Genomic DNA, 27,311 nt, shown 5'->3' on the forward strand with positions numbered 1-27,311 from the left:
CTCTGAGGGGTCTGGCGACTGGTTGTTGGAGGGGTGGGGGACCGGGAAGAAGGGGTTGACGGGGTGGGTTGGGGGTGCGGGCTGGTCCTTTTTGAGCTGGTTGGGGGGTGTCTCCTCTGGATTTTAGTGCCCGGACTGGATGCTTGGTGGTTGTGCCGGGATCCTGTGTATGGAGGGATTGTGCTTTGGGGTGTGTCGATGGTTGCTTGCAGTCGCGTCGCGGCCCTCTGGAGTGTGGTCGTGTTGAGTCCTAGGGGCTATTTGCATCTGCTGACTCCCTAGGGCTGAGGGGCTGTTGCTGCTGTCGCGGGGTGATTGCTGTCTCTTTTCTTTGGGGACGGTGGGGGTTTGTGTGTGGGATGCTTCGCTGCTAGGGAGGAAGGGAGCGGGGGTGGGGTCTTCTGGCCTGACCTGGCCTGAGTGGCATTGCCTCCTGGGTGTGGGCCGACCTTCGGATCTGGGCTGTTGGGCCGTTCTGTCCTTGGGTGGGGTCCTTGCTGCCCCGGACCTGCTCCCTTGGGGGCTGGTGGTGCTCGGAGTGCTGCTGATTGTGGGGAGCGGTGAGGTGAGGGGTTAGCAGTGGGGCTGCCGGAGGGGCCCCGGCGAGGACGGGGGATTGTTGGACTTTGGGTTGGGGCTGCACTGACCTGCCTCGGAGTTGTGGGGGTCTGGGGCACGGGGCTTTGGAGCCTCTGGGTCTGGGGCGGGTCTGCCGCTGGGGGGGCTGGGCCCCCCTGGGCCCGTCCTGGGGATGGGCGGGGTTGTCACTGACTCTGGGGTGCTACCGGTGCTAGAGGGGCTCTTGCTATAAGCCCTGGGCTGGAGGGACCTGGCGTCCTCCTGCTTAGGGGGGTGGGGGACGGGACTGAATAAATGATGGGGCCAGTCAGGAATCTGGTCTTCTAGCCTCCCTATGACCTCCTTCACCTTTCCCCCTTTGGTCATGTCTCACAACATACACCCTTAGGATCCTGGGGGACGGGCAGCCTGCAGGGCGTTTGGGGGGTGGGGCTGCTTTATTGCGGCCTCGCACTTCTTCCTCCCTCACTGCCTGCCCCTCAATTTTAATTACACATTAGACACAGAGGGCTTGGGGGGTGGGAGGGGCACGATGGGAGGCTCCACTACCTGACAGTTGTGGGGTGCCTGTGTCACAACTACCCTCCAATTTTAGTTGCACCTTAGTTACCACACACCTTATCTTCACTCCACCATACAACACTTCACAATCCATGACATGCATCCAACACAAAACAATACATTTACAGAGGCAGGCAGAGGGGTTGAAGGAGTGGGAGAGATTCTCATTGGCCTCGTGTCCTACCCCTGGAGCCCCGGGCGTTGGGGGTGCTGTGGGGTTGGTGGCGGCCTTGCCTGATCTGGGGTGGGCTGGGGGGGGTGGGGCTCCCCTGGCGTGGGGGCCCGCCCTTGGCCTAGGGTTCTGCGGACTCGGGCTTGTGGCCTTTGCTCATTTCTGGGCGGGTGGTGTGTCCCTGGGCCTGGGGGCCCGTTGTCTCCTCTCCTCGCCTGGGCCCTCTTCGGCAGAGGTGAGGCTCCCGCTGCTTCCCCCTGCCAGCTCTCTCACGGTGGGGGCATTCGGGAGTCTCTGGGGCGCATGACCGGTGCTGTCGGGGTAGGTTTTGGTGCTCCTCCTTGGGGGTGCTGACTGGGGGGGCTGGGCCCCTGTCCGGGGATGAGATCGGCCTCGGGGGCTGCTGTCACTGGCTGCACTGTAGGGAGGGATGCCTCTGGCTGGGCTGGGGGACCGTTGGCCTGGTTCTCCCGCGTTATCGCTCCCTGGCGGTAGCGAGCTTCCCGGCACGGCTTTCTGCTGTTCTTCCTTGGGGCGGGGTACAGCTTCCCCCTGGACATGCGGTCTGGGGTCCTTTGCGCTTTGGGGGGTCGCAGGGTGTCCTGGCTTCTGGGGGTGGGGGTCTGCGGTGGGATTGTGGGGCGATTATCGATGCATCTTGATGCATTATACTTTTTCCCTGGGCAGGGTCTCTGGATGGCTGCTGGGCGTTTAGTTTGTGCGTTGGAGTCCGGGGGAGGCATCTCCTCGTTGGCTTGGAGGGACCTGTTTGCGTTCCTGTTTTGCTTCGTTGGCCTCGGATCCGTGCTTGCCCATTTCTCTGTCGGCCAGTTGTTGGACCCCTCTGGATACTGAGGTATATAGTTAGTTTTCGGGATGTGCAGTGTGGGTGCGGGGCAGGGCTGTGCTCCGGTTTGTTCTGGGTTTGTGCCTGGAGTTCTCGGCCCTTGATGGATGGGTGGGTTGTTGGTGGCATGCAGCTGAGCTAGTTGATTTTGCCTCGTTGCTGGTTTGGCTGGTGTTGCATGGCGGCCGGGGGCGCGCTGGGCATGGGGGATGTTGGCTGGCGCCGGCGGCCTTAGTTTTTTCCGGCGGTTGGGGGGACGGTGGACTTTTATTGGCGGGTGCACGGTGACCTGTGCGGCGCGTTTGCTGCCGGGCTGGGACTTGCTGCTGGTGTCTCTCTCCGCTGGCTTTCGCTGTCGTGTTGTTCCGTTTGCTCTCTCTCATTTGCCCGACCTCGCACGCGGGATTCGCGGGGGGCTGCTGGGCATGGGTGTCGCCGTGCTCGCGCAGTGTGCGCGTTGGGCTCGTCACTTGTGCATTGGTGTTGATGATTGCGTGGCATTTGGGCATTGTGGTTGTTTGCTGCGCGGCGGCGGGGTGCTGGATGGGGGGGGGGCACTGGTCTATGTTGTGTCTGCACATCGGTCGGTCCGGGCGCTGCTCTTCCTCTTTTGCGTTCCGTCGGCATTACGTTGTCAACTGGCATTTGGGTCGGGGTCTTCTGCGTTTGCATCACGGTGCATCTGGGAGTCTTTGTTTTTTTTTGATTTGATTTATTCTTTTTCTTTCTTCCACCCCTATTGGCTACTGGGGTTCTTGCCTGCCTGTTACAGTCGTGGCGTCCCACTCTCTCTAACAACTACATTCTTTAACAGGCTTATGCGCACACACATGTACATACACACACATACAGACACATTCACCCACACGCACACAGACACACAGACACAAACAAACTTAGGTTGTCCCTGGTAGAATTATTCCTGATGCCTTTCTTTCAGTTACTTATTTAAATTAATTATTATTCCAGCTCTCGTGGCTGTGTTGTGTTGCTTATTTAGTGTGTGTGACTGTTTCTTGTTTTCATTGTTCTCTTAGTTGTCTTAATATGTCATTAATATGTCAGCTGTTTATTGCTGCTGTTCGGCTGGTTTTCTTTTACTATTATTATTATTTTTATTGTTTTTTTTGTTTGTGTTTGTTTGTTGTTGTTTTTCTCCTCCCCAAGCCCCCCTCTCTGTTCTCTTGCAGGTTTCGTTGCTTTCTGCAATTGGTGTTTCCCACTGCTTTTCCCTGTTGTCCCCACCTTCCATCCCCCTTCTCTTGCAGGTGTTGTCCTTTCTCTGTGCTGTCTGTTTGTGCCCCCCCATCCCCGTGTCTGCCCCCCTGTCCGGCCCGGTGACAAATCAATACATAATTAAATAAATAATAAAACAGACAAAGGAGTATTTTAGTACTCTCTCGTTAAAGTAAAATCTGTCTGGCACAATATGGTATCCAGGTCATCATACTCTATACCAGGCTGCTGGGCAGGACAGGTTTAAAAAAAAAAAAAAATCTGCAGTGAAAAAGCAGCAGCATTTTTGATATTGATCTTGATAACTGACCAAACCCCAAATTTACATTTATCATTATTTATTGATGGACCATTAATCAATTAAATGACAAATACTGTAATAACTATTAGAGATTATAGACCACAGAATCCAACTTTGGAGCATTAATACATATTTTCTACAACAACAGTGTAAGCATGTAGACTCCTTCTCTCCTGCAGGAGCACCCACCACTGACTTCCTTTGGTTTGATCCGAACACTCAACTCAATAAATAATTCTAAAAAATAAAAAGAATAAACAGCCAGTTGTTAGGGACAAAGGTTTATTGTAACCCTACAAAAGACACAGGGTGAGAGAAACAAAACAAAAATAAAATTAATAGAAATGAAAAAAAAAAGATTCTCATTCTTATACAAGCCTCAGAACTACCCATCATACACAGACCACAGTTTAATTATTCATATTTTAATATAACATTTTGTTGTAATGCTGTGTGTACATACAAAATATAGCAAACTAAATAAGGCAAATAAATAGAGGTACAATTTACAGGAAAATGCAACATTCCTCAATGTTTCAATCTTTTTTTTTTTTTAAATCTTATGTCAAACATCAAGAATGGTGTACAAAATGCTTTTTTTTCAACTGTACATCTTTCGGTGGAGGATACTTTTTTCCAACCATAAAAATACTGACTCCTCACAATTACACAACCTCTAAATGAAAACTTTTCTCAGGCAGTACAAACTGCCGTGTAACAGGTGCATTCACCATTGCAAGCAATTTTCTAAAAAGGTTGAAGTCAACACATCACACTTTGTGCACCCTTCTTTATGCATGCAGGTCGATGCTAAGTGCATGATTTGACAGAAATGTGGTGGTGGTGATGTCCGAAGCCCCCCCCCCCCCTTTTTTTTCTTTTTTCTTTTCTTTTCTTTTTTTATTTTTATACACCAAAGCAGGTGACGCAGACAGGTGAGGATTTAAAACTACACTCCTGTTAAGTACGAGTGTCACCTCTTTGTGTCCGTGTCCTCACAAATTCCGTCTCTGCCATCCAACAGACTGTTAATGTGTTTCCAGCGGCCCAGCCGGAGTTCCCACCCTCACTTGCCCCTTTTCTGTCTTTCTTCCTCACACCATCTTTTTTTTTTCTTTTTTTTCCTTTTACATCACTCTTTCGTTGCACCCTTCTCATTTCTCGAATAATCTAAGCCCTTAAAACGGCGCTGCAAATGGAAATGTCCCATAATAAAAGTGCATTGAACAAGCTACTAATTTCATTCCTCTGATTTCCATCTGTACACTCCAAAATCAGCCAGTCAATGGCCAAATAAACATCCAAACATGTATCAACATAACCATGTAATAATACTCAATGTTGCAGTACCCCTCAGTAAATAGTCTGCACTACTACACGGGTTAAAGCTCTGGATTAAGAGTTTAAAGGGTCTGCCAAAGTCTGATATACTAACTCTGATTAACTGGAAAGACAAAGGAGCAGAGGTTAGGAAATAGAATAGCTCAAATATACATGAGATGCTGGTTAAAGAATATGCAATCATATGTCATTTCCCCCTTAGGACTTCATAGAGTTTTCAGATTTTTCAAAGTGACTTTTTTAATCTATTTGGTTTACCGTTTAATCTCTCAAGTGTGGGACATGGGAACTCTAAGACCCTCTCTGCACTAACATCGCCTTTTCAACCTCTTATCAGCTTCTTTTCTGCTTCAGACGGAGTAAAAATTAAAGGAATAAACTCCTGGGGTAGGATCAGGTGTCTCTGTGACATGACCTATTGTGGTTTAGGAGTAGAGGGAGTGGGATTGTGTCTGTACAGGTAAACCTCACCGATGACATGCCAGCCACACTTAAGTTCACCTGTTGGACTTAATGTTAGGAGACTTTGGTGAGTTCTTCTAGTTCTGCTTCGAGCTGCTTGTGATGTCAGGTATAACACAAAGTGCATCAGAAGCCACTAGATGGCGCCAATTAGTCTAAATCCAGCTGTCACTGACAAACTTTTTCTGGAAAGCCACGAGCAATAAAACACAACAATAGGAATGCATGTGTGAAAACAGGGCCAGAGGCACTTAAAGGCAAAAACGAAAATGCGTACAAGAGCAGCTGAGAAAATGAAGAGAGAAAAAAAAGTAACTGGTATGGCCATTACTACTGCAGAGATCATCATGACATACAATAGTGGGTGTAAGAAGTGATGGGTCTGTCAGTTTGTCCAGAAACGCTGTCAGTTATATAAACACTGACATCTGGAACTGTCTTTGTCTTGAGTTTTGTAACACTACTGTATAAAAGTGCTTATTGTGTCGAGCCGTCCTACTTTACTTCTGGATCCCTCACATATGGCTCTATACTTTACTATAGTAACCATGCACGCTGATGGAATGCCTGAAATGGGTGATCCAAGAACGAAATAGCTGATTACCAGGATATTTGATATGAACGTTATGTCACCCTCTACCTGAGGACGTATATTCCTATGTGGCATAATGATTCTTGTTCTTAGTGGGTCCCTCTTTTCATTTTCTCTCCCAAAATTGAGTGTGAACCTTTCGGCTTCCTCATCTCCCGAAGAATTCACCAGGAGGGGCTCGTTCCACAGCGGGGCCCTCACCCCAGGATTAGAGCCCTCTTGGTGTCTCAATGTCCATCATCAAGAAGTAGATCTAAATGTTGTACCGAGGCGAGCCCCTACATTACCTTTGTCATGCCTGATGCCAATGTTTTAGTTAGCAGCAGCCAATAATAACTGGGTCTAGGCATATGTAAACAAAGGTGAGAGAGAAGCTGGAGGGAAAGATGGACGTTTTCTATCATGCTCTCTGAGGCTGCAGTCTTCCTCTTAATGTCCCGTCAATGTCTTCCATTAAAGAACCCTAAACATTTGCATCAAGCCACTGTAGGAATCTCCACACCCTTCACCTGTTTTGTTGTACCTTGAATTCGCAATAACAGACTCATCACATGCCATCTGAAATAAAAACACAGAACTACCGTATGATGAGCCTGAATCTTGGTAACAGAGTAATCAAGCACTTGTTCAACATGAGAAATCCTCGACTGGACTGATGGCTCCGTACAGAGACCACACGTTTTAGCACCAGTGGAACAGATCCTGCAGATACTATGGATGAGTTATTAATGGCCCAATGTGAACTGCTGTACAGCAGCCTTTTGGAATAGAGTCCACATGGTCTGGATTATAGTTGACAGCTGAGCAGAGTGAGCACTGTAAACATATTGCAGATTGTGCCTTTAAGTTTAAATTCATATACGGCGTTCCTTCATTATCTTTGTTATAGATAAGTGTCATTTAAGTACAGAGAGGACTTTTTTTTCCCTCCAGAGGACACTGTAGATCTGCTTGTGGAGATCTCTAAACACATGTCAGAAAAGCTACAGTGCAAACAAGACATACAGGTGTGAAAAGGACAAGTTTTTGTCTTTTTTACATAAAGCGCAAAATGTATAGAAATTCACTTCAACAGCAATGTGAACTTGCAACACCAACAAATAATGCGTGTACAAAACCCCCAAATGCCATGAAAACATAAAAAAAACCTCTACATCTTTGCAATTAGCTTGTCTGCATCTAAATATAAATATATATCAACGCCTAATTGCAGTATTATTTTGTATTAATACATTTACATTTGTTTTCTCTTTGCTTTGGCACTGGTTAATGCCAGAGCAATGTTGAAGCCACTGAAGAGTGTAGGCGAGGCTTAACCCTTGTGGCACAGTCATCATTTTGTCAGGTGGATCAAGCTGAGTAAAAGTTTTATTTTCCTTGAGAAGAGTTGTATCTTGTGAAATGGCATCTCAGGATGTACACGCGTCCTCCCTGGGAATTCTGTGTGCTGTAGAGGCCATTGGGATGAATCCTCTGTGTATCCTTCTTAACTCTTTCAGAAGCCTACAAAGCATTCTGGGATTGGCTGACTGCATGTCCTTCTTTGCAGTAAAGGAGGTTCATGAATTTCCATCTATTCTGCTCTGGAGGACACTCGAAGCAACCATGACTGTGGGGGTTATGACTGAGTCCGCCCTTCCCAACTTCTTTTTCCGTTTTTCCCTCAAACCAATCCTTTCTCTTGGCCTCGTGTCTATGTACAGTGTGACTGGCTGATCCCAATTTCCTGTGTGTTTTAGAGCCGGGTAGCAAAAAGATAGGACTGCTCCAGGACCAAGGAACTTCAAGAGGAACAGCGAAGGGGTTGTGAGGAGAAAAAAGAGCAGTAAAAAACAGGGGATGACGGAGAGCTGGAAGCTTGAGCACAGTGTTAGAAGGATGTGATCAAAAGATGTGTGCTAATGTGTCACAGTGGTCTGTCTGTCTTTCTATCCATCCATCGATCCCAACTGTCCTCCGTCCAGCTCAGGAGATCATAACACCCAAGACAAAGGGCTTAGAAATAGCTTTACAAGACCAACCAGAGGAGAGTGTTGCATCCTTCCAAACAGCGTGGCTGCTCATACATGTCGCTTCATGTCCAGTCCAGCCGTTTATTTACACCCTCTCCAATGTCAGTGGACACTGTCCGAGGACCTGGACTGGACAGGTGTTCAGAGGTCCACGCCACGGCAGAATTTAGGTGGCTAGTGTTTTTTCCTTCCTTTTCCCGACCTAGTAGTTGACCTTGGTGACAGCTCGTTCGCGACCCCCGCCCTCCACCAGCTGGTTGACGGAGCGCTTGCGGTTACGCTTGAACTTGTTCAGGTCCTTGTCGAAGACCTCACCGGAACGCAGTGCCGACACCAGGTCGTCAAACTCCCCGCCGACCTCGTCTGAGGCCCCGCTCTTCTTGGCCCGCCTCTCCCGCTCCCTCTGCTCCTTGAGCTGGAAAATGGAGACAGGAAGTTAGGAAACAAACTGAGAAACAAGGGGGATAAAAAAAAAAATGAATGTGTCTTAAACAAGGTATTATTGACAGAAAGTAATTTATTATTTGGTTGGCAACGGAATAAAAAAAGTAGTTTTTTTCAAACCCCTGCTGTCTCAGGTTAATTCTAAATGTGTGTCTCACCATGGCCTCCATGCGTGCCCTCCTCTCCTCCTCATCTTTACGTCGCTGCATGTTCTCCAGATCTTGCCGCGCTTCATTGAAGGACTGCAAGAAGGTGTCAAAGATCCCAAAGAACTCATCAGGCTGCATCCTCCTTTCTTCCTCCCCAAAGTGCTTCAGAGATTTGGTAAACTGCAACCAGACAACAAAGTACATCATTTTAACATTTTAACAGGAAGTGACCAAATAGCTGTTCTGTACACAGCTTTTGGTAGATAAACATGTACATAGTGATACATACACCAAAACCAAATGCTCCATTTTATGTACTGTATCCTCTACTAAGGCCCAGATCTCATAGTTGTAGTGAAAGGCACACGTGAGCTCCCCCCGCCACACACACATAAATACACACAAGGTGGGAGAATGAGAGCACCGTATGTCCACCCTGTTCAGTGCAAGCTGTCCAGCACTCTATGCCAAGACGATGCCTGTAGCCAAATCTACTCAGCATTCCCACACACACAGTTTTTACTGCAGTATATAGCAGAAAACAAAGTATCGATAAACATAATGTGATACTTGAAGTACAATATTATTGCTACACAGAGTTTCTAAAGACCAGATGGAGTCAGTGTCTTGCTAAAAGACCTCAGCAGGACATCATCACAATTCAGCACATGCGTGGCTGCACAATTCCAGCAAAACTAGAACACATGTCGTGCCACCTGATGCCACAACTGTATATCAAATTGGACCTAATGAAACAATTTGTGAGAACTCTAGATGAGTCGGCAGTCTTCATGTACCTTCAAGACTTTTTTCCTTATAGCTGCCAGAGGCAAAGATAAATACATGTTAATTTGGATTTATTTGTTGTTGTTTTTATTGACTTTATGTGACAAAAAGACACTAATTTGAATGTTTTCTCATTGGAAATGGGTACATTTCAAAATATAACTGCCCTGGTCACAAAAGCAAGGTCTGTGGGGAATAACAGCCATTTTCTATCATTTTGAGGCATAAGCAATTAGGAAGTAACACTTACTACCCAGGAACAAAACCTCTGTTACATAGTGTACTCAAGCAAGGTACACCTACTTCATAATTGTACTGAAGTACAGTATCTGAGTAAATGTACTTTCCACCGTTATCGTTTTCTTTTCCACCACTTTTGTTTTGGCACATTTGATTCTAACACTATTCCTTAATATAGGCAGTGGAACTCTCTATATTGACATTCACAAGTAAATAACTGTTCTGGCATATGACTTCGTTGCCCTGCAGCCCAAAATCAGCTTCCAGTTCGAAAGCAACAGTCTCTACTGTACTGTACTATCTATTCTGATCGCTTGTTTGAGCAAAAGTGACAGAAAACATCATCCTAGTTTACAGGAGGTAAGTATACGCTGTGCGGTTCTATTGTTGTGATACGAAGGAGTTGGGGCCCGATCTTTTGTGAGGATGCACAATCATCCTGTCATTATGGGCTAGTCGCCATGACAACCCCCACCATCATAACTCTCCCTGCTGTAATTATGTGTCTGGTCAAATCTGTTTCCTCTCGTCCCCTTGGGTCTGGGCTAAATGAGTAAACACACACACACACACACACACACACACACACACACACACAGAAATGGAGAATGTGAAGTCACAGACAGACAAACACTGCTGCGCTCTGTGACATGATAATTATCTTTCTGTATTCTGGATAGAGTTTTAATGTGCCCCTGCTGTTGATGTTTAAATTTGTATTAATATTTGTTTATCATGGATGTCGATTGAAGACACTGTCACCCTAATCCAAACACATTGTGGATTTGGTCTTGCTTAGCCCTTCTCCTCAACCACTGCCCAAATCCTGCCAGTTAAGCACAGTTAAGCTTGTCTTTCAACAGTCCCTCACTTTGTCGCTAGCACCCTGGAACTACACTAAACATTATACCTGCTAAACACCAACATGTTAGCATTGCCATTGGGAGCATGTTAGCATGCTGATGTTAGCATCTAGCTGACAGATCAACTTGTTTGTGACAGGTGATTCATCATTATGCCTGCTATTCTTCACTGCTGTGTGGTATTCATCCACGCTTTTCACACCAGTCTGCCATTACAATTGCATGGTCCTGCAATGATATTATGACTTGGGCAATAATAACACAACATGACACATGCTGTGATGGATTAACTCAGGTTAAGCTTCAAGTCTATACAGGTTTATTCTCAGAAAATAACTATAAACTATAATGTCTGCCTGTAAGGTGGGACAACACATTTCCTGTATGAAATAAAAAAAACACTTCTGTCTGCTTTGGAAAATGCTTGGCAGCAATATAAAGTATATATAATTTAAAACAAATGGGCTAATGATCAGAGAGACTGGTTTGTTTGCATGAATGATGAAAATGCGACTTTAAAAGCTCTCTGATGAAGGCTTGATACAAGTGCTGTTTTTATTGTTCAAACCCTTCTGATAAAAATAAAGCCAAATTCCCATTAGTGCCTGAACCTGGATTTCTGTTTTTAGGTCACATTTACCACACCAATATTCTGTCTTTTATCTTCACATTTCCGCTTCCAGCAGCACATGCGGCAACGGAATATCTTGAAGCACTCCCTGCTCTGCTTTTTTTTCGTGTTTGAAACTGAGACGTTTTGTTCTTGGATGGAGACCGAATCTTGTACTGCAGTGTCTGCGAGCGCGTCGATGTGTGGGTGTGTGGATTTGCTGTTAAGAATAAACCCGACCAATCTCTCTGGATAAGAGGAAAATCCCTTCTCTCCTCTGGAAACCTCTGTCCCAATAACCCACATGACCTTGAACAACTGTAATCCTTTGTAATGTACGTAGTAGTGTCTGGCAAGGGTGTATGTGTCTGTCTCTCTCTCTCTCGCTTTATGAGCTTCACTGGACATCCTGCTCTGTTTAGTCATCCTCCTCAACCTTCTGAAGACCGAAACGCTGAGCGCACACCCACACTTCCATATTTGTATTCCACTGGAAACCGTCACAGAGCCTTGACAAGCTGAGTTAATGCGTCAGACTCCCCACTTACCAACCAACCACACACACACAGTCGTGTTAGGGAAAGTGTGTGTTTAGAGTCTGGGCCGGTGAACACAGGTTCTTTTGTTTTACAGCAGAAACCGGTGCCATGCTCCTCCCGCTCTTTTCCCATGACGCCCCAACTGGGCCGTTTTCCCTCCAATTTTTTACCGACCTCCTCCTTGAACAAATAATTAAGTAGAGGGGATGCTCTAAATGTAACCCAAGGGCATTTGCTCATTTCTGTCTCTCTGGCTTTCTCAGAGTCTGTTAATCCTTTAGAGAATTTAAAGAGGTGGTATTATGCTCATTTTCAGTTTCTGTTTAGGGGTTGTCCCAGAACAGGTTTACATGGTTCAATTTTCTAAAAACACCATCATATTTTCATACTGCACATTGCTGTAGCTCCTCTTTTCACCCTGTGTGTTGAAGGCCTCGTTTTAGCTACGGAATGATATATCTTGTCTCTAAATGATCTTTGTTGGGAGTTGCACATGCGCAGTTCCTAGTTAAGAACTACTAGCCAATCAGAAGCAGAGAAGGGCGGGTCAGTGAGAAGCCACAGCTTCGGTTCACAGCTGTACATGTTGCTGACCAGCTTAGCATCATGGACTGGAGCAAGAGTTTCAGAGTGGTGCGTTATTAATTAGTAACAAAAGTATCTTTCATCCATAAAGTTTTAACTGAGCTCTGTCTCTACATCACAGTAACAACTTTATGTCCATTGACTGCCTGGAGGGTAGCTAGTGTTTGGAAGGGAGAGGAGAGGCAGCAGGCGGACGTCTTGCCACTGTGTGCTGCAGCTCACTGTTTTTCCACCAGTGTTTTTGAGGGAGTGTCAGAGCAGCCATTTGGTGAGCGTTATATGACATGCATTTAGCTTTCATCCCTGTGAGGATACAGGGATGAAAGGGGAACGGCCGGACTACAAACGAGCTGTTTTCAGGCAGTTCAGAGTTTTCTGTGGGAGATGGGAACTCCCTTTGGGCTGGAATTTGGGCTTTTTCACTTTGCAAACCTATTACATGCACAAAAAAAGCCTAAAAGCATAATACCACCTCTTTAAGCAGTTTGAGCATTAAGCATCATTATGTCAATTTTGGGGGAAAAAAGACAAGCGTCATAATAAAGTGGAATGTTATCTCAGTGCTAATGTAAATACTGAACACAATCTGCAAGACTTCAGTACATGAGCCTGTAGGGTTCAAAAGGCTATTTGTCCCAGTTGTACAAAGAACGAGAGTGGGATTTAAAATAATAACTCATAGAGGCAAACACAAAGGAGGGAATCCACGGTAATCTTTTAATGCCGGGTTTCCCCGGCGCTGCTGAAGTCATCACACTGAACTAAGAAGGACACACAGAGGATTCATGGTCTCTCTCTTCCTCCCTCCTCTTCTGTCTGACATGAAGGTTTGGCCGTGAGGACAACTAGGAAAGGATGCATTGAAGCCCCCCACATGGACATATGAACTTACAGTATGACCTTCTCTCATAGTCTCATACATTTTATCACCGTACGACTGAGTGGCAGTTAGCTACCTTGTCCTTGGCTTCACTCAGCTGGTCCTCCAGTTCAGAGAAGCTGAAGCCAGCCACAGTGATGAAGTCACCGATCACGGCCACAAACTTATCTCCACGTTCCCTCGTCCTGCTCTGCTGGTAGTGCAGCTCCTGGAGGAGGGGCGAAACAGATGAGAGACGTGTGATTTTCAAAAAGAAAATTGGTTAAGTTAATAGATTATACTGTGCCTCATATAGATGGTGTATATATCTTAGAGAGGAGGGAGGAAGCGATCAGTGATGTTTCCTTTACGCCAAGGGAAGAACATCCGATGAATGGCGATAATTTTGGTTGCAGGTGTGGGGGGGTGGTAGATCTCTGTGAAGTGTAATATGTGGATGTGCTTTCACGTGTGCTTGCACATAAGCCCTCGTTTCTGTGTGTGGCCACAAATGTGACATCTGCCGTTCCATGTCGGTGTGGAACACTGCTGGCATTTAAACACCTCACCCTGCCGTCCATCTCTGCCATGCTCGAAAACATAATTACAGACAGGAGAAGAACCAAGGGGAGGGAATGTGACACAAATGCAACAACTCACCGCCTCTAGAGCCTTCAGTCCATTTTTGATACTGTGCACCTCTTTTTCCAACTCAGCCAAACTAGTGAACGGAAGAAAAAACCCAAAGAATTAGTTAGTCACCCATACAACTTACCCAAGTAACAACAGTTTGCACTGAAATACTTTGAAATACAATACTTTAAACTGCATGCACTCGAGAGTGAACTGAGAGCGTGCTCTTCTCAGCTATAACAGAGATGGCGAAAATGCCCCCACAGTGAAAAGTTGTGCCCTCACTTGACTTTGGCGGCCTCTGGTACACTGTTGAGGTCTTGCTGGATCTGCAGCGTGTCGGGATAGTTCTTCTCAAAGATCATGATCAGGTAGTGCAACATGGTGATGCTCCTGTTGTGAAGTGAAGACAAACATTTTAAAACTAAAGTAATCTAGTAAACACTTCCCTTAGAGTTGCTTATCAAAAGGATCATCTTGAGCACTCCAACCCTTTGAATCCTAGTCTGCTCAGTTTTTATTCATTATTACTTTAATTGCAGGCTTATGGCCTAGTCATTAATAAGTGGAAATACCACAATTTACACGTTAGTGGTACTATACATGCTCTACAACACTTTTTATTAAAGGGAAAAAAAGCATTATGTATTTTGAGACTGTTTGGGCCCTTCTGCCTGTCCCAAAAATGTAGAACACTGGAAAGGTCTTTGAATTTATTAAGAATCAAGGGATATTATTATATTAGCGTAGTACTGTCAGATGTGTACTGCTATATCCATGGATTTTGTCACTCCCTTGTTTTTTTTCTTAATTCCATTTGGGATAATTTTTTGTTTTGGGCACTACAGATGCTATGTTAAACTGTAGTTTGCATCTTGACAATTTTAAGCCAGGGAAAATCATGCTGCCTTAGCTGCTAGCAGTCCCTGTCAAACAAATACAAATGTATGTACAGAAAAACAACTGGCACTGACTTTGATACTGAATTCTTAAGTGAGGAAGGCGAGATCTAAGGAGGACATCTTTATTTGAATTTTGAACAAATATTCGGACAACAGTTTAGCTGCAGTATGTGTGTGACATCTGTGTATTCCCATTAGACTAAATTATGACAGTGAAAGGAAGAGGCATGATGGTTAATTTCATGTCTACAGGCCCCCCTGGCCCACCTGTCTATGCTGGACTTGGTGTCAGCGATCTTGTTGAGACTGGAGATCTTGAAGCCGTAGGCGTTGCCCCTCTGACCCTTGTTCATGAAGTTGCCGAAGGCCAGCACCACCTCCAGGATCTGAGTCAGCCTCTTGCTCCGGACAACTTCCTTAGATGCATTCAGGATGGCTGGAGGAAAATGGAGAGAGAGGCAGCTGGAGAGATCAAATAGTTGGGGACCGACTTGTGTATCACCTTTGTATTACATAATGAACCGGCCTCTTTCCATTCTGTTTCTCTAATCACATGGACACACATGCAAACCAAAATCTCAACTCTATGTGGCCCAAAGGTTCTCATCCTTTCCTCTATTTTTACCATCCTTCATAATGATTGATCAATATTTCCCATAACTCGACAGCTGAGAGGGGAAACCCATCAAGTTCTTCCATCTATAGAACAGCAGGGGGAAGGGAATATTCCAAACACAACCCCATGCTGTCCATTTCTTTCCCTCTGAGAACAGAATGTCTGGCAAAGTCCAGGTGGTTCCCCTTCTCCTCAGAGGAAACCTCAGTGCGAATGTGAAAATCATTAACAAAATCCATATTGTTATTGTTAGAGTTCTTCTTCTGGGACGCAGCATGGGAACCATTGTTCTGGCTCTGCTGACTGTGTTCGGCTGGATGCAGAAAGGCCAGGCGGCCCGCTGCACGGCCTTCTGAAATGCTTCTATTGAACATGCTGGGTGGTCCGCGAAAATATAATCTCATCTATATTTTTTGACAAAGTACCATGAAAAAGGAACGGGGATGAGAACTTTATTACGGGCACTGATGAACAGTGCGGTCTGGGAACGTTTGGATCCAACAACAAAAGATTCTGGAGGCTTCAATCAATACTCAAACTCACAGGATTCTACTCGTACTTTCTTTCCATTCATGGCAGCCAGTAATGCGTATCAGAATATTCATTTTATTTGATCTCAGACTAGACTGGATAGACTGTCTCACAAAATAATGTAATGTGCTCATCAAAGCAGAGAAAGATATTTAGGCCGACAGAGAAGTATCTTTCAAGTAGCTCTGGCTCAGACAGACACTATGACAGCTCAGTCATGACACACACACACGCGCACACACACACACGTCTACGGGCTTCATTGGAAGCAGTTTCCCAGAGTCTTTGAAGTGAGCTGCAGTGTTTACGAGAGAGCCTCTCCCCTCTCAACATGCTTTCCAGCTTTCCAAAACAGCCTCCTTGGTAACCTGGAAGCTGGCTTGAAGGGAAAAAACAGTGGGCCAATACACAGTTGGCCACCAGCTCTCATCATGCGCACACACACTCGTGCACACTTAACACAAAGAAGGGATTTCATAAGTCATTGTGAAAACCACTGGTCAAACCCTCAAAGCTGATGACATTTTTAGGGCCCGGAAACAATTTTGTTTTGCTTCTAAGGGTGTTCAATCATTTGAATGTGGTACGCCCTACAAGCATGTCCTTTCAAATATAATCTTCTGCTCCATTTGTGTTTGACAGTGTTGGGAGCAAAAGCATAAACTGTGTTAAAAGTGCACGGTTTAAAAAGATCAAAACCGACAACGGGTTTCATGCAAGAACCAGTCGTCAAGAAAGACTTATATTTGTTCTGATGACACGTGGTTGGCAGCTGTACTGTTAATGTTTTCTAATTGTTTAGAAAGTATTCTACACAACAAAGTGGTCCTCTAACAGAACTACTGGCTCTGCTAATTTATTACGTTTTTATCTGCTGATTTCTGACAGCAGGAGCTGAAGTTCTTTTTACTCTTTGGTAACATTTTTGTGAACAAAACAGGCAGCTTACATGGTATTGGTAGGGGAGATGATTATACTTATGACCAAACGTGCACTTCCTGGCTGAAACAAAAAATGTACACAGAATAAGAACACATAAATGTTCTTGTATTGGGCCCACGGGTGTTAGTTAGGCTTTTTCCTCAATACTCTCCGACTTCTCTTTCCTGTCCACAGCACTCTGCACTTTGTCCTTACCTTCAACCTTAGGCTTGGTTTCAGCGAGACGCTCTGCAAACTTCTTCTTAAAGAACAGAGCCTGCAGTCTCTGCTGGTAGTGGTCAATTCTGAGGAAGGGATGAAAGAGGTAAAAGGAGAAAAGGAAAAAACAGAAAGGGAGGTTACATTTGTCTCCTGGGTAAGCTCAAAGCTAGAAGTCACCCAATCGTACAAAACTCCCTCTCTCAGTTTTCAAAGGCCTTATATCATCTAATAGGCTCCCATCAAGTTGGAGATTTGACAAATGGGTATGTTTAAAGTTGCCAAAAAGTTCGCTGAGGGAGGGAGTGGGAATTTCACATTATAACTAAATCCCAGATGTATTCCTCAGACCAACGGAGATGTGGTCAAAAGGAAATAAAGTGGACAGGATAATATTTCACTAAAGGAAATGAAAAGGTTTAATTATCTTGAACAAACATTGCGGATTCTGAGAAAGGATGGAATTCAGAAAAAAAGGCATCAATTTAAAACATCCCCACTCTCTGATGTGATGGGAGTCCATGGCTTTTTTTCCTAAGCTAAAGATTGGTTCTTGAAATCAGCCTTTCCATGCTGCTTCAAAGGCCCATTCTTTTTGAACAGACATTGTGCTTTTGAATATTTTAGGATCTAGCTTGTGGTTGGACTGGCTGGTCTTGTCTTGATTCAGCACAAAATCTGCACATCGTTCACTTTGGAAATTTTCCATTTTAAATGCATACCACAGACTGCCAGACCCTACACGTTGCAAACATATCACATCTATATCTATATAGCCCTGCAAATTGCAGATCTTTGCAATTCAATGCTCAACACAAACAGATACCTAACACACAAATGTTACAATCGCAAGCAAAGTGTTCTACAATAATGTAGTCCTGTGCACCTGCTCATTTCAAAGAGGAAGCGATCAGCCCGGGCCATCCGCTCCAGCTCATGTTTGTGCTCCTCCAAGAGATCAATGTCACTTTTCTCTGGCACAAACTTCAGAAGCTGCAAAGATGCAAGGACAACGTTAGTCTAAATGCTAATGCAGCTGTCTGTGGAACAAACTGAAATGTATCAAACGTTTTAAGGACATTCAGTTTTAATTTGCTTATTCTGATTAGCTTCAGTACTTTAGCTGCAAAACTTACTTGCTTCATTGTCAGAAACAACTGAAATCTATAATATCACTTTCTCTGGGCCAATTACTGATTAGGCAAAGTACTGTACCATACATCAAACCTTTTTGAAGCCTTTTTAACAATAGAATATCTTGTCCCTATCAATCAGATCCATTCACCCCATTTTTACCTACCCAGCAGTCAAAATACATAATGCTACTACCCTGCTGTCTTACATTTATACAAGCCCATCCATCAAGTACTGAACCTCACCTGCTCCAGCATATCTTTGGCTAGCTCTTCTCTCTCATCCATCTCTAGGATCGCCCTCTTGATCTCTTCATTGCTCATTTTTAACCTGCAAAAGGAAGAAAATACTTTATTGAAAGTTGTGTTAATTATATTCATTCAGCACATGTAATTAATAGCTAACATTTGAAACACACAACGCAGAACTGTGAGTGGGCTGACACTAATACTCTGAATACTGGTCTGGACCAGTGTCAGAGCCGGGAGCGCTGCCAGCTGTTTTCAGTGCATCTGATCAGTGTTAAGTGAGCTGGGTTGTGATCAATAACAGCATTGTTAGTCTGCGCATCAAAGCCTTATTGACCAACTGCTGACCCCATGTGGGTCTAGTCGTACCCTCAGGTCATGTACTATTGACATGAGAGTGAGTTCAGGGACCGTGCTGCAGTTCTGTCAGACAGAGAAAGGTCTCAGGAAGCCTGTTATTGACCTGTAAAGGGGGGGTTAGGATTCAAACTCTCTAAAGGGCTATGGATCACTGCTGTTAGGAGTAATACAAATGGTAACCATATTGTCGAGTGGCAATACAATGACAAATGATTCTTGTTTAGATATAGTGGGGCTCAAAGCCCCTCGCGTGGGGGTCATTTTATATGCCTTAATGTATTCAATATGACGTAATGTGGAGACTGATGGTACTTAAATGTTTAGAAATAGACAAAAGCCTTGTTTAAATCTGAACACTACTCCCAGAGATGCATCCTCACCTGGACAAGGCTCTGTCGTATGACTCAGTTTGCCCTTCCTTTTTTAAGGATGGAAAAAAAAATGTGCATGGATGGTAATTCAATTACACAGACAGATGTCCTCGTGTGTCCTTTAAAAACACAGTTCCTGTATCAGATATAAGAAGCACCTGCCCCAAGCAGCTCCACGCTGAGTTATAGCTCTAACCCCTGACCCAGAGGCTGCAGTCATTTATTTCACAGCCTTAACAGGCTCACAGCCTTAACAGCCTGCGCTCAGGGGATCTCTCCAGAATTATAATCCAATGAACACATAGTAACTAGAGGTGCACTGATGATACGACGGAGCTTAATTAATAATCCTGGCTGGGACCCATACTTTGAAAGCAGGATGACGCAATTCTGTGCCCGTCTACCATCGATGACCGACAACTCTTTGACCTTGCGCGTGCTGACGTAGATGTCATCCATAGAGCCCATCTCTTTCTGCAGAAAGATAAAGACAGAGAACCAGATTAACTTTGCAACATGGTTCTATTTGTAAGAGTGCTCATATGAAATGCAAAGTCTGCACAATGAAACGTCTCCTCCTCACATCTGTTGGACATCTTTATCTTGTTGAGCGATAACATGACCCCTTCTAAGCATTTAACAATGCGTTAATTTGGAGCAGATATTTAAAAAGAAGACTTCAAAAACATTTTCATACATCTTCCACAAAAGATCGGAACCAAGGCCAGTTGTTGCCGTTTGATCACTCTCACTATAACAGACTGGTTGCACTCTAGCCAAATACTTTAGCTGGCCTCAGGTCAAGTTCCCTGACCTGTTTTTGCAGTCACGGACTGCAACTGTCAAGTGTCATGCCTCAGTTTTCAGTGGCCATAATGTATGTCTCATTAAACATTATAAAATCTAGAGAGAATTGTGAAAGGTGTATGACCATATATCAAACAAAAAAAGTTGTGGAAATAAAATTAAAAAAATGTCACAAAGCATGCCGGTGCAAAAAAAATCCAAATCAGGTCATGTGGGATTTTACTTTTTGAGTCAACTTCAATCACAATGCAGGCAGGCCTATAAACCTCTCAGAGGAACAGGAAACACTGTTCAGAACATGCTTCAGGCCAATCAGACATTTTTGTAGCTTTGCAGAAGTGTAGTATTAAAATCCACAAAGGGAAAGAATACATGTCTGAGAAAACTGGTTGGGGCGTCATGTTAAACACATTCTATTTACAGTCCGAGCTGGTTTCCAGCTTGCCAGAAAACATCCTTCTTGAGGTTGCTGGCTATGACGCACATTAAACAGATGCGGCTTGTAAAGAAAGTGTCGTTTTTCCATGCCTGCATTGACCCGTAGTGCCTTGCAGCAGAATGAGGTTGGCATTGGGTTAGGGGACAACTCCCATTCACTGTGCCGGCCAAAGCCCTCTCTGCCCACGCGCTAAAGGCAACTTTGCCTACTTAAAGCACGTGCAGTCAACCCAGTGTAACTGGAGACTAGACCCTTCATCTTTTATAAAAGTTATAAAGGGGCATGATCAAAATGTGGTCAGGTGTTTGTCGAAACATGGTTGTGAAGGTATTTGTTTTGTTTTTTTAAATCAAGTGGCTGCATTTAAATTCAGTTTTTTTTTGCTCAGTTCATGATGATGAATTATGACAATTAAGGCAATGAAAGAGGATGATGATGATAATAATGTGAATCGACACAATAACTAAGATGAAAATAGGGATGATAAGCAAATGTAAGGGAATGATGATTAAGATTAATGCTGCATTTACTGTAAATGTGGGTTTTCTCTACCAAGGGAAACTGTCTAAGTCCTTCTCCCATTCATTATATACTGTAAAACTTTGATAAATAGCCCGGGCTTTTATTTGCTAAAATCACTGAACTGACCCTGCCTTTATTTGGGACAGGCGTCCATATGGGACAGGCCTTTAATTCCTGTTGCACAAAACTGAAACAGGCTACTATGGAACAGTTTATTTATTTCAAACAGAATATTACTTGTTTAAAAATGATCTAATAATATCAAATACACGTCATTCATTTGATTTAGCTCCGACAGACTGCTTATGCGCTTTTATTTTGTAGGCAGCAATGTAAGGAAAACAACAACAGGGTGCAGGATGAGAGAAGTGTGGCAGAAGTTAGCAGACAGAGAGCGATGGACTTCACATGACAGGATTCACAACTTGGATTATCTTTTATGAAAAGCTGTTGGACTTAACGAGCTCTTCAGAAGGTAACAGGAGTCTGCAGTTTTTTTCCCCCCATCTCTCATAGCATGGTAGTTACACCGGTAAATCTTTGAGACTTTGGGGCTTGTTGTTTCCGTTAAATGAACTGAACAATTGAATTGTGGAGAATCTAACCGATCTAACGATGTGCAGCATGTCCACACTGACATATTGATCATACGTTTAAACATAATATTTGTATTAATGATCTAAGCAGCTTAGAAGCCGCTAAAGCGGGCAACCCAGTGGGGTTTAAGAGGTTTTATACATCCAAATAAATTATATAAAAACCAGACCAGGCGTTTAATGGAGACCTGCGTGTATTTCTCAAAGTGTATTCCCGCACCAGGCCAGTAAACCAGGCTATTAATTGAAGTTTTACGGTACTCTGCACTTTTATTTCATACAAGGATGAAAATAATGTAATGTCATAAACACAAATCAAACACTTAGCACTGTGCACACACCCTACAACCTGAGACAAGTCACATGATAACACATTACATTACACAAGTAACTGGCCTCTCTGGCTGGCGGTGGCATCGCAGAAGAGAAGGTGATAGAGCTCTGGAGGTAGGTAACAATGAGATAAAGATGCTGAAAGACCTTTGACTCACCTGTTTGAAGGATTGGTTAGTGAGCAGGTCCTGCCCAGGCAATCGGAGAGTGCAGAAAGAGACAAAAAAAAATTGGAAACACATGCAAAGATTAGCATTTCAAGCAGAAACAAAGTGGTGGCTAGAGCAAAGAACTACAAATACGCACACTACAAGCTGAAGCTGGGAAGCCCTCTGTGAGGAAAACAATCTACAGTCCAAGTCATCAAGGGCTCATGGAATCTATATTAAAAGTCTAAAATATCTCTGTGCTGCATAGGTGAACAAAACCGCTTTTAAACTCTTTTTTAAATTTTGGTTCTTCAATTAACTTAAAATGGGGTCATACTTGTTATAATGTATTATTTTGATTTCATCTACATCTGTCTTGACATGGAAAAAAGAGAACATGAAAAATGAGTGTGGCAAATCTACAGAGGGCAAATGTAAACAAAAGCCCATTTTGAAAGAAAGACCAACGACAAGCTTAAAAAAGCAATTATGCTATGTATAAACATTGCAATATTGTCCAGTTCAATTCAATCTCGTCTTGCCAAACAGAACCGGGTTGCCAAAGCCGGGAAGAGCTTGGGTTTTTATGTGGCTTTATCCATAGCAATCTGCATTTAACCACTGGCCTGTGCCAATAAAAACCTGCTCCGTACAAATAAATATCCACAGTAAATCACTGTCGGCAACAACCTCAAATACTCTTTAATAAAAGTCTGAAAAGAGAATTTGTGCTTTTAGCTGTCAGGAGGCTTTTAAGCATGGCAGTAAAATGCATTATAAAAGGAGCTCAGCAATGGTAACACCTCGATCTCCCATTCAGGTTAAATACCTTGCTTTAAACAGTGATTACTTGAAACTAATTAGAGCATATTAACATTCCACTTAAACCCATCTGAGGCAGTAAAATATCAATTTATGCAACTGCGCACAGTATTGTCACATGACAAGTGGTGTGTTATTGTAGCACAGAGAGAATAGCTATATACTGTATGGTATCACCCCAAAGGCGTGCATAGTGCAGTTATCCGATTAGTTTGTCCCTGGTTCAACATGGTTTAGTCAATTGCCTTTTTATTACAGTACATGTAAAACGTATCCTGTATCGTGACACCTCGTGACTTCAGTGGTGCTGACTGCTTCCTCTGTGTTGCCCTGACCCATGAGCCTGTGAAGACCCAGTCAGTTCCCCAGTTCTCACACAAATGTTCTGCAGATTCTAGGGCAAAAATTGAGCTCTGTGGCATCTCTACAATAAAGCATTCAGCAGTGAACAGCTGCTCATGTTAGCCTGGAACTGGACCCTTGGCGCTCTCAAGAGTCCTCTTACAACATCTCACTCACTCACTCACACACTCACACACACAAAAGAGTGAAAGCAGAATTCAAACTGTGAAAAACGGTCACATAATAGATTTCTGTGCCTATACTGTATGTTAACATTTGCCACAACAAACACACTGAACTGCAAGTCATGAAATTGCATTCATGAATAATGTATCCCACTTCCAAACCTGCTGTCTCTGATAGGCTGAAAACATCTTCTCTATGTCCTTGAGGTCAAGAATCTTGAAAGCTCTCAGGTCATCGATGTCATTCCAGATAGTGCCATTGATGACATTCTAGAAAGGGTTAAAGGGACATGAGGGATTAACATTTATACACAGATTAACATTGAAGGTACCACTTCTTTTGTTCTAATTTTTCTTCTGTGTTACTTGCTCATTATTTCAGGGATGAACCGAAGTTTTGAATTTGTTTGTGGTTGTTTTTAAAGTTTAAAAAGCAGAGTAGTTGTTCCCTCACCTCTCCTAGTTTGGCCCAGTTGAAGGACTTCAGGGGATGAGAAGGCTGAGGGATGGACTTGGAGCGCAAGGTGGTCGCTGAGTTGAATGACGATGGAATAGGAGGAGGCAGGGCTCCGAAAATTGGAGGGGCTCCCGGCGGAGGAGGCGGTGCTCCAGGTGGAGGCGGAGGTGGTGGAGGAGGTGGGCAGCTGAATGGTAGCGGAGGCGGAGGCGGAGGGAAGCCACCCATCAGCGGTGGTGGAGGTGGTGGCACGGGGCCGCCAGGAGGGGGAGGAGCAGGCGGGAAAGACACATTGCCGCCCTATAGGAGGGAAAATGGCAAATAAAAGATAATGTTTTATTATGTTTTGAATAACTTCTGTCCAACGCGACTTACGAGAAAGCAAGATGTCACCAAAATAAGTGCAATTAGTGCCTCCTACAGTGAAAAAACTGCTAAAAGCATGTGACAGAGCAGCTTGTTTGCTCAGAGTTGGATAAGAACATACATATCAGCTTAACAACAAAAATAGGTTAGCTTAGCACATAGACTGGAAGCAGGGAGAAAGTAAGAAATAACTAAAAAGAAAAAAAGCCTAACAAATCCAAAAACAGTCTCACATGCTGTATCATGATAAGCAACAATAACATCCAAAATTCCGATGGGTTTTGTTCAAAGTTTAAACAAAAATGCAGAAACAGCAACTTCACAATGACAGCATGACTTCTGAGATGCTGTGTTCGCTTACTGGGCCCAGATGCTGTTGCTTAGCAATTAGCTCAGCTCATTTAGTTACAGTGTATCGTTATCTTTTGTCACCTGGTGTCTTACACACATGCCACTAGTAAATATGACAGCTTAGGAGTTGTTAGAAAGCAACGTTGACCGTTTCCTCCTTCCACTGGTTTTTGTGCCAAGCTAGGCAAAACACACCTTGAACCAATCTCTGTAGTGAATGCAGTCAGATGAGGATTATGAAGGAATATGAAGAGAGAAAGCAAACAAATATTGCCCTATATTCTAGAGCAGAAATTTTAAACATTAGGTAAACTGTGAAAAAGTGGAAGAAAACTAATTGGAATACAAATGTCCGTTAATAAGATAAACACACACTTGGCAATTAGCTACATGATTACAGAACAGCAAATCACTGACTCATACAGTGTGTTGTATGTATATTGTAACTTAGTAAAAAAGAATCACTGCTCACGGCTATGTCACTGATGCGTGAGGACAGGTCCAAGACTTGTTCCCTGGCTGAGCGCAGCTCCACTCCCTCACGCTGGAGTTTGTCCTTCATTTTGTTCAAAGTCTTCATCATGTCCTCCTTTTCCTGGGTCTTGGTTTCACACTCCCGCTCCTTCCTCTCTAGTTTAGCTAGCAGCTCTACGTGATCTAAAAGGAAACAATGGAGCAGAAATGTGTTCATTCAGATAAGTAAATGTAAACAGGAAGAGGCACATCACAGAGCTGGTGATTTGTAGGCAAATATATATTTAAAAAAAAACAGATTCATGGAGATAAAATGCAAGATGCAGGTGATGATGCATTTTCTCTTTCCACCTGCAGAGTGCAGTGTGTCAAACAAGTCTTACCTCTCCTGAACTTCTCTGCCTGGTCTCGCCACTGTTTTACCTCATTCTCGTTGACCAACCTGTGAAGCACGCAGACAAAAATAAGCGCACACACAAAAACAGACAGATAAACTCAGCACAGCCTCGCACAAAATGCTTGCACGTAGAGGTCAACTGCAGTCCAACCAAGTCAAGACAGAATATTTTGAGGAAATTCAATCACTGGATTGGAAATTCACTGATCACTGATAATAAATCTCAACTTCCTTTTTGTAAGAAGGATACAGATTCATTACCAGCAGAGCATTGACTGGGTTGATGCAGTCGTGTAAGCTGCGACATTAATAACACAACATTAGTGCTAAAGTAAATCCTGCAGGGCTGAAGTCAGTTATATTAAGTTATAAATTTTGGCACTTGGTAAGGCTTGAGGCTTGATGTTAAACAGGGTTACGCTGATGTTCTGATATCAATGTGAGAAATGATTGTTCCTGATAACGAGGCATGTGGGTGCAAGTTAAAAATTTAAAAGAAAACTGAGAGAAAGAGAAAAGAAACGTTTATCAAGTGGTGTGTTTTGTTAAATGAACTATGATGAAGGAAGACTGGAAAGTGAAACCTTGAGCATTGGTGGAAGCCGTGGCTAGAGTTGAGAGAATAGACATGTTTCAGTGTCACTAAGCACAGAGTATAGGAAAAAAACAACAAGAGAAAGAAAGAGCATGAAGGAAGGAACTACTGAACAGGGAAAGTGCTGAGGTACGACTGCCAATAAGGATAAAGTAACTTGACTGTGGTAATGATTCACACTTAAGTGCTTGTAATCAATTCACAGGAGGAAATCCACAAGGCAATTTTAAAGCAAATTGGTCATTAATCAGATTTAGGTCTTCTAAATGCTTTTGTTAGTGAACAGGACTGTCTGAACTTGATTACAGTCAGTACTGCTTTAATTACAGCTCAGGCAGTGCTCCATGGATCCAAGTCATTACAACAAAAAGACACATGATTATTGCTGACTAGTCAAATAAATACCTTTACATAGCTGTGGAAAAATGTGATTTGTAAAAGAGTGTTAATTTTGGGTCAGGCACACGTGTGAGTAGTCAGAACCATCGTCATGGTGACCGCAGATGATGAATGACTTTGTCTCCCAGTTGTTTTAACAGTTGTTTTAACGTTCCCCTCCCCCTCCCCCTCCGAGCTGCCGCGGCACGAGACAAACTGCGCATTTTCTCCCGTTAACCGTCAGGGCCTCCGGCACGCAGCCAAAACAATGAGGAAATCTCAGTTTATGCACTCTCTTTCCAGGCGTAATTTACTCTAGGAGAGCTTATGGAAACACAACAAGCGTCTGGCAAGCAGGAATGTAAAGTGAGGGATAGGTTTTGACCACTGCTATGGATCTGCAATGGACAGTAATGGACGACAGGGCTTGGATGCGGCATCCAAGTCCACTTTCTGTTCGCTACTGGAAAGAATAACACTCAAGTGAGCTGATTGCACCAGCAAGAGCAGCTGAATCAGTGGACAAAGTAGGAGCTAGCAGGGGCCAAGGTTTACTACGCTACATGTTTTCTGGTGCCTTCACCGCTAAGACTAAACACATTCATCATTGATGAAATAAAATAAAAAAAGCAGAGAAAGATGGTGAAAGAAAAGACTGACAAACCCTCAGGAAGAGAAACTGAAGGTAAACGGTAGGCGAAACACACACGAAATGTGTGGACGAAAGCTTGAATGCCATCTTTTAACACACACACGGATCAGTTTCAAAATTCGGTGAAACCCAGACCACTAAACCCAGCAAATGTCAATAACCATTTAGAAACAAATCTCTCTAGACGACAGTGTCGACTGTGCCCATGATGCCATACAGAAAACATCTACTTCCAAGTCATAATGCTTGGGTTTCCTTTATAAAATGGTTATTTCTCCCTGTTGTCTTCCACATGAAACCAAGTGAATGCTTCGCCGCACCTAAACACGGCTG

General features: G+C 43.9%; 1 protein-coding gene across 5 annotated transcripts in view; it reads right to left on the bottom strand.

The window, feature by feature from the left end:
• Nucleotides 1–3,964: 3,964 nt before the first annotated feature.
• Nucleotides 3,965–27,311, bottom strand: part of daam2 (dishevelled associated activator of morphogenesis 2) — a 93,219-nt gene continuing 69,872 nt past the window's right edge. For 3 of the 5 annotated variants that reach the window (XM_038728641.1, XM_038728642.1, XM_038728643.1), the window contains exons 12-26: nt 25,340–25,398; nt 24,955–25,139; nt 23,763–24,065; nt 23,471–23,578; nt 21,969–21,998; nt 19,481–19,587; nt 18,380–18,464; nt 17,887–17,993; nt 16,998–17,086; nt 14,981–15,149; nt 14,097–14,204; nt 13,839–13,899; nt 13,276–13,407; nt 8,706–8,876; nt 8,306–8,518 (exon numbers count right to left, since the gene is read on the bottom strand). In XM_038728641.1, coding sequence (XP_038584569.1) covers nt 8,306–8,518; nt 8,706–8,876; nt 13,276–13,407; nt 13,839–13,899; nt 14,097–14,204; nt 14,981–15,149; nt 16,998–17,086; nt 17,887–17,993; nt 18,380–18,464; nt 19,481–19,587; nt 21,969–21,998; nt 23,471–23,578; nt 23,763–24,065; nt 24,955–25,139; nt 25,340–25,398 — 1,927 coding nt within the window. Of the gene's footprint in view, nt 8,519–8,705; nt 8,877–13,275; nt 13,408–13,838; nt 13,900–14,096; nt 14,205–14,980; nt 15,150–16,997; nt 17,087–17,886; nt 17,994–18,379; nt 18,465–19,480; nt 19,588–21,968; nt 21,999–23,470; nt 23,579–23,762; nt 24,066–24,954; nt 25,140–25,339; nt 25,399–27,311 lie in introns of all 5 variants that reach the window. The other 2 variants (XM_038728644.1, XM_038728645.1) reach the window with 2 other exon arrangements.

The sequence above is a fragment of the Micropterus salmoides genome, unplaced genomic scaffold (genome assembly GCF_014851395.1).
Source record: "Micropterus salmoides isolate LMB-PRFRI ecotype aquatic unplaced genomic scaffold, ASM1485139v1 Ms_hic_scaffold_19, whole genome shotgun sequence".
NCBI classification, from domain to species: domain Eukaryota; kingdom Metazoa; phylum Chordata; class Actinopteri; order Centrarchiformes; family Centrarchidae; genus Micropterus; species Micropterus salmoides.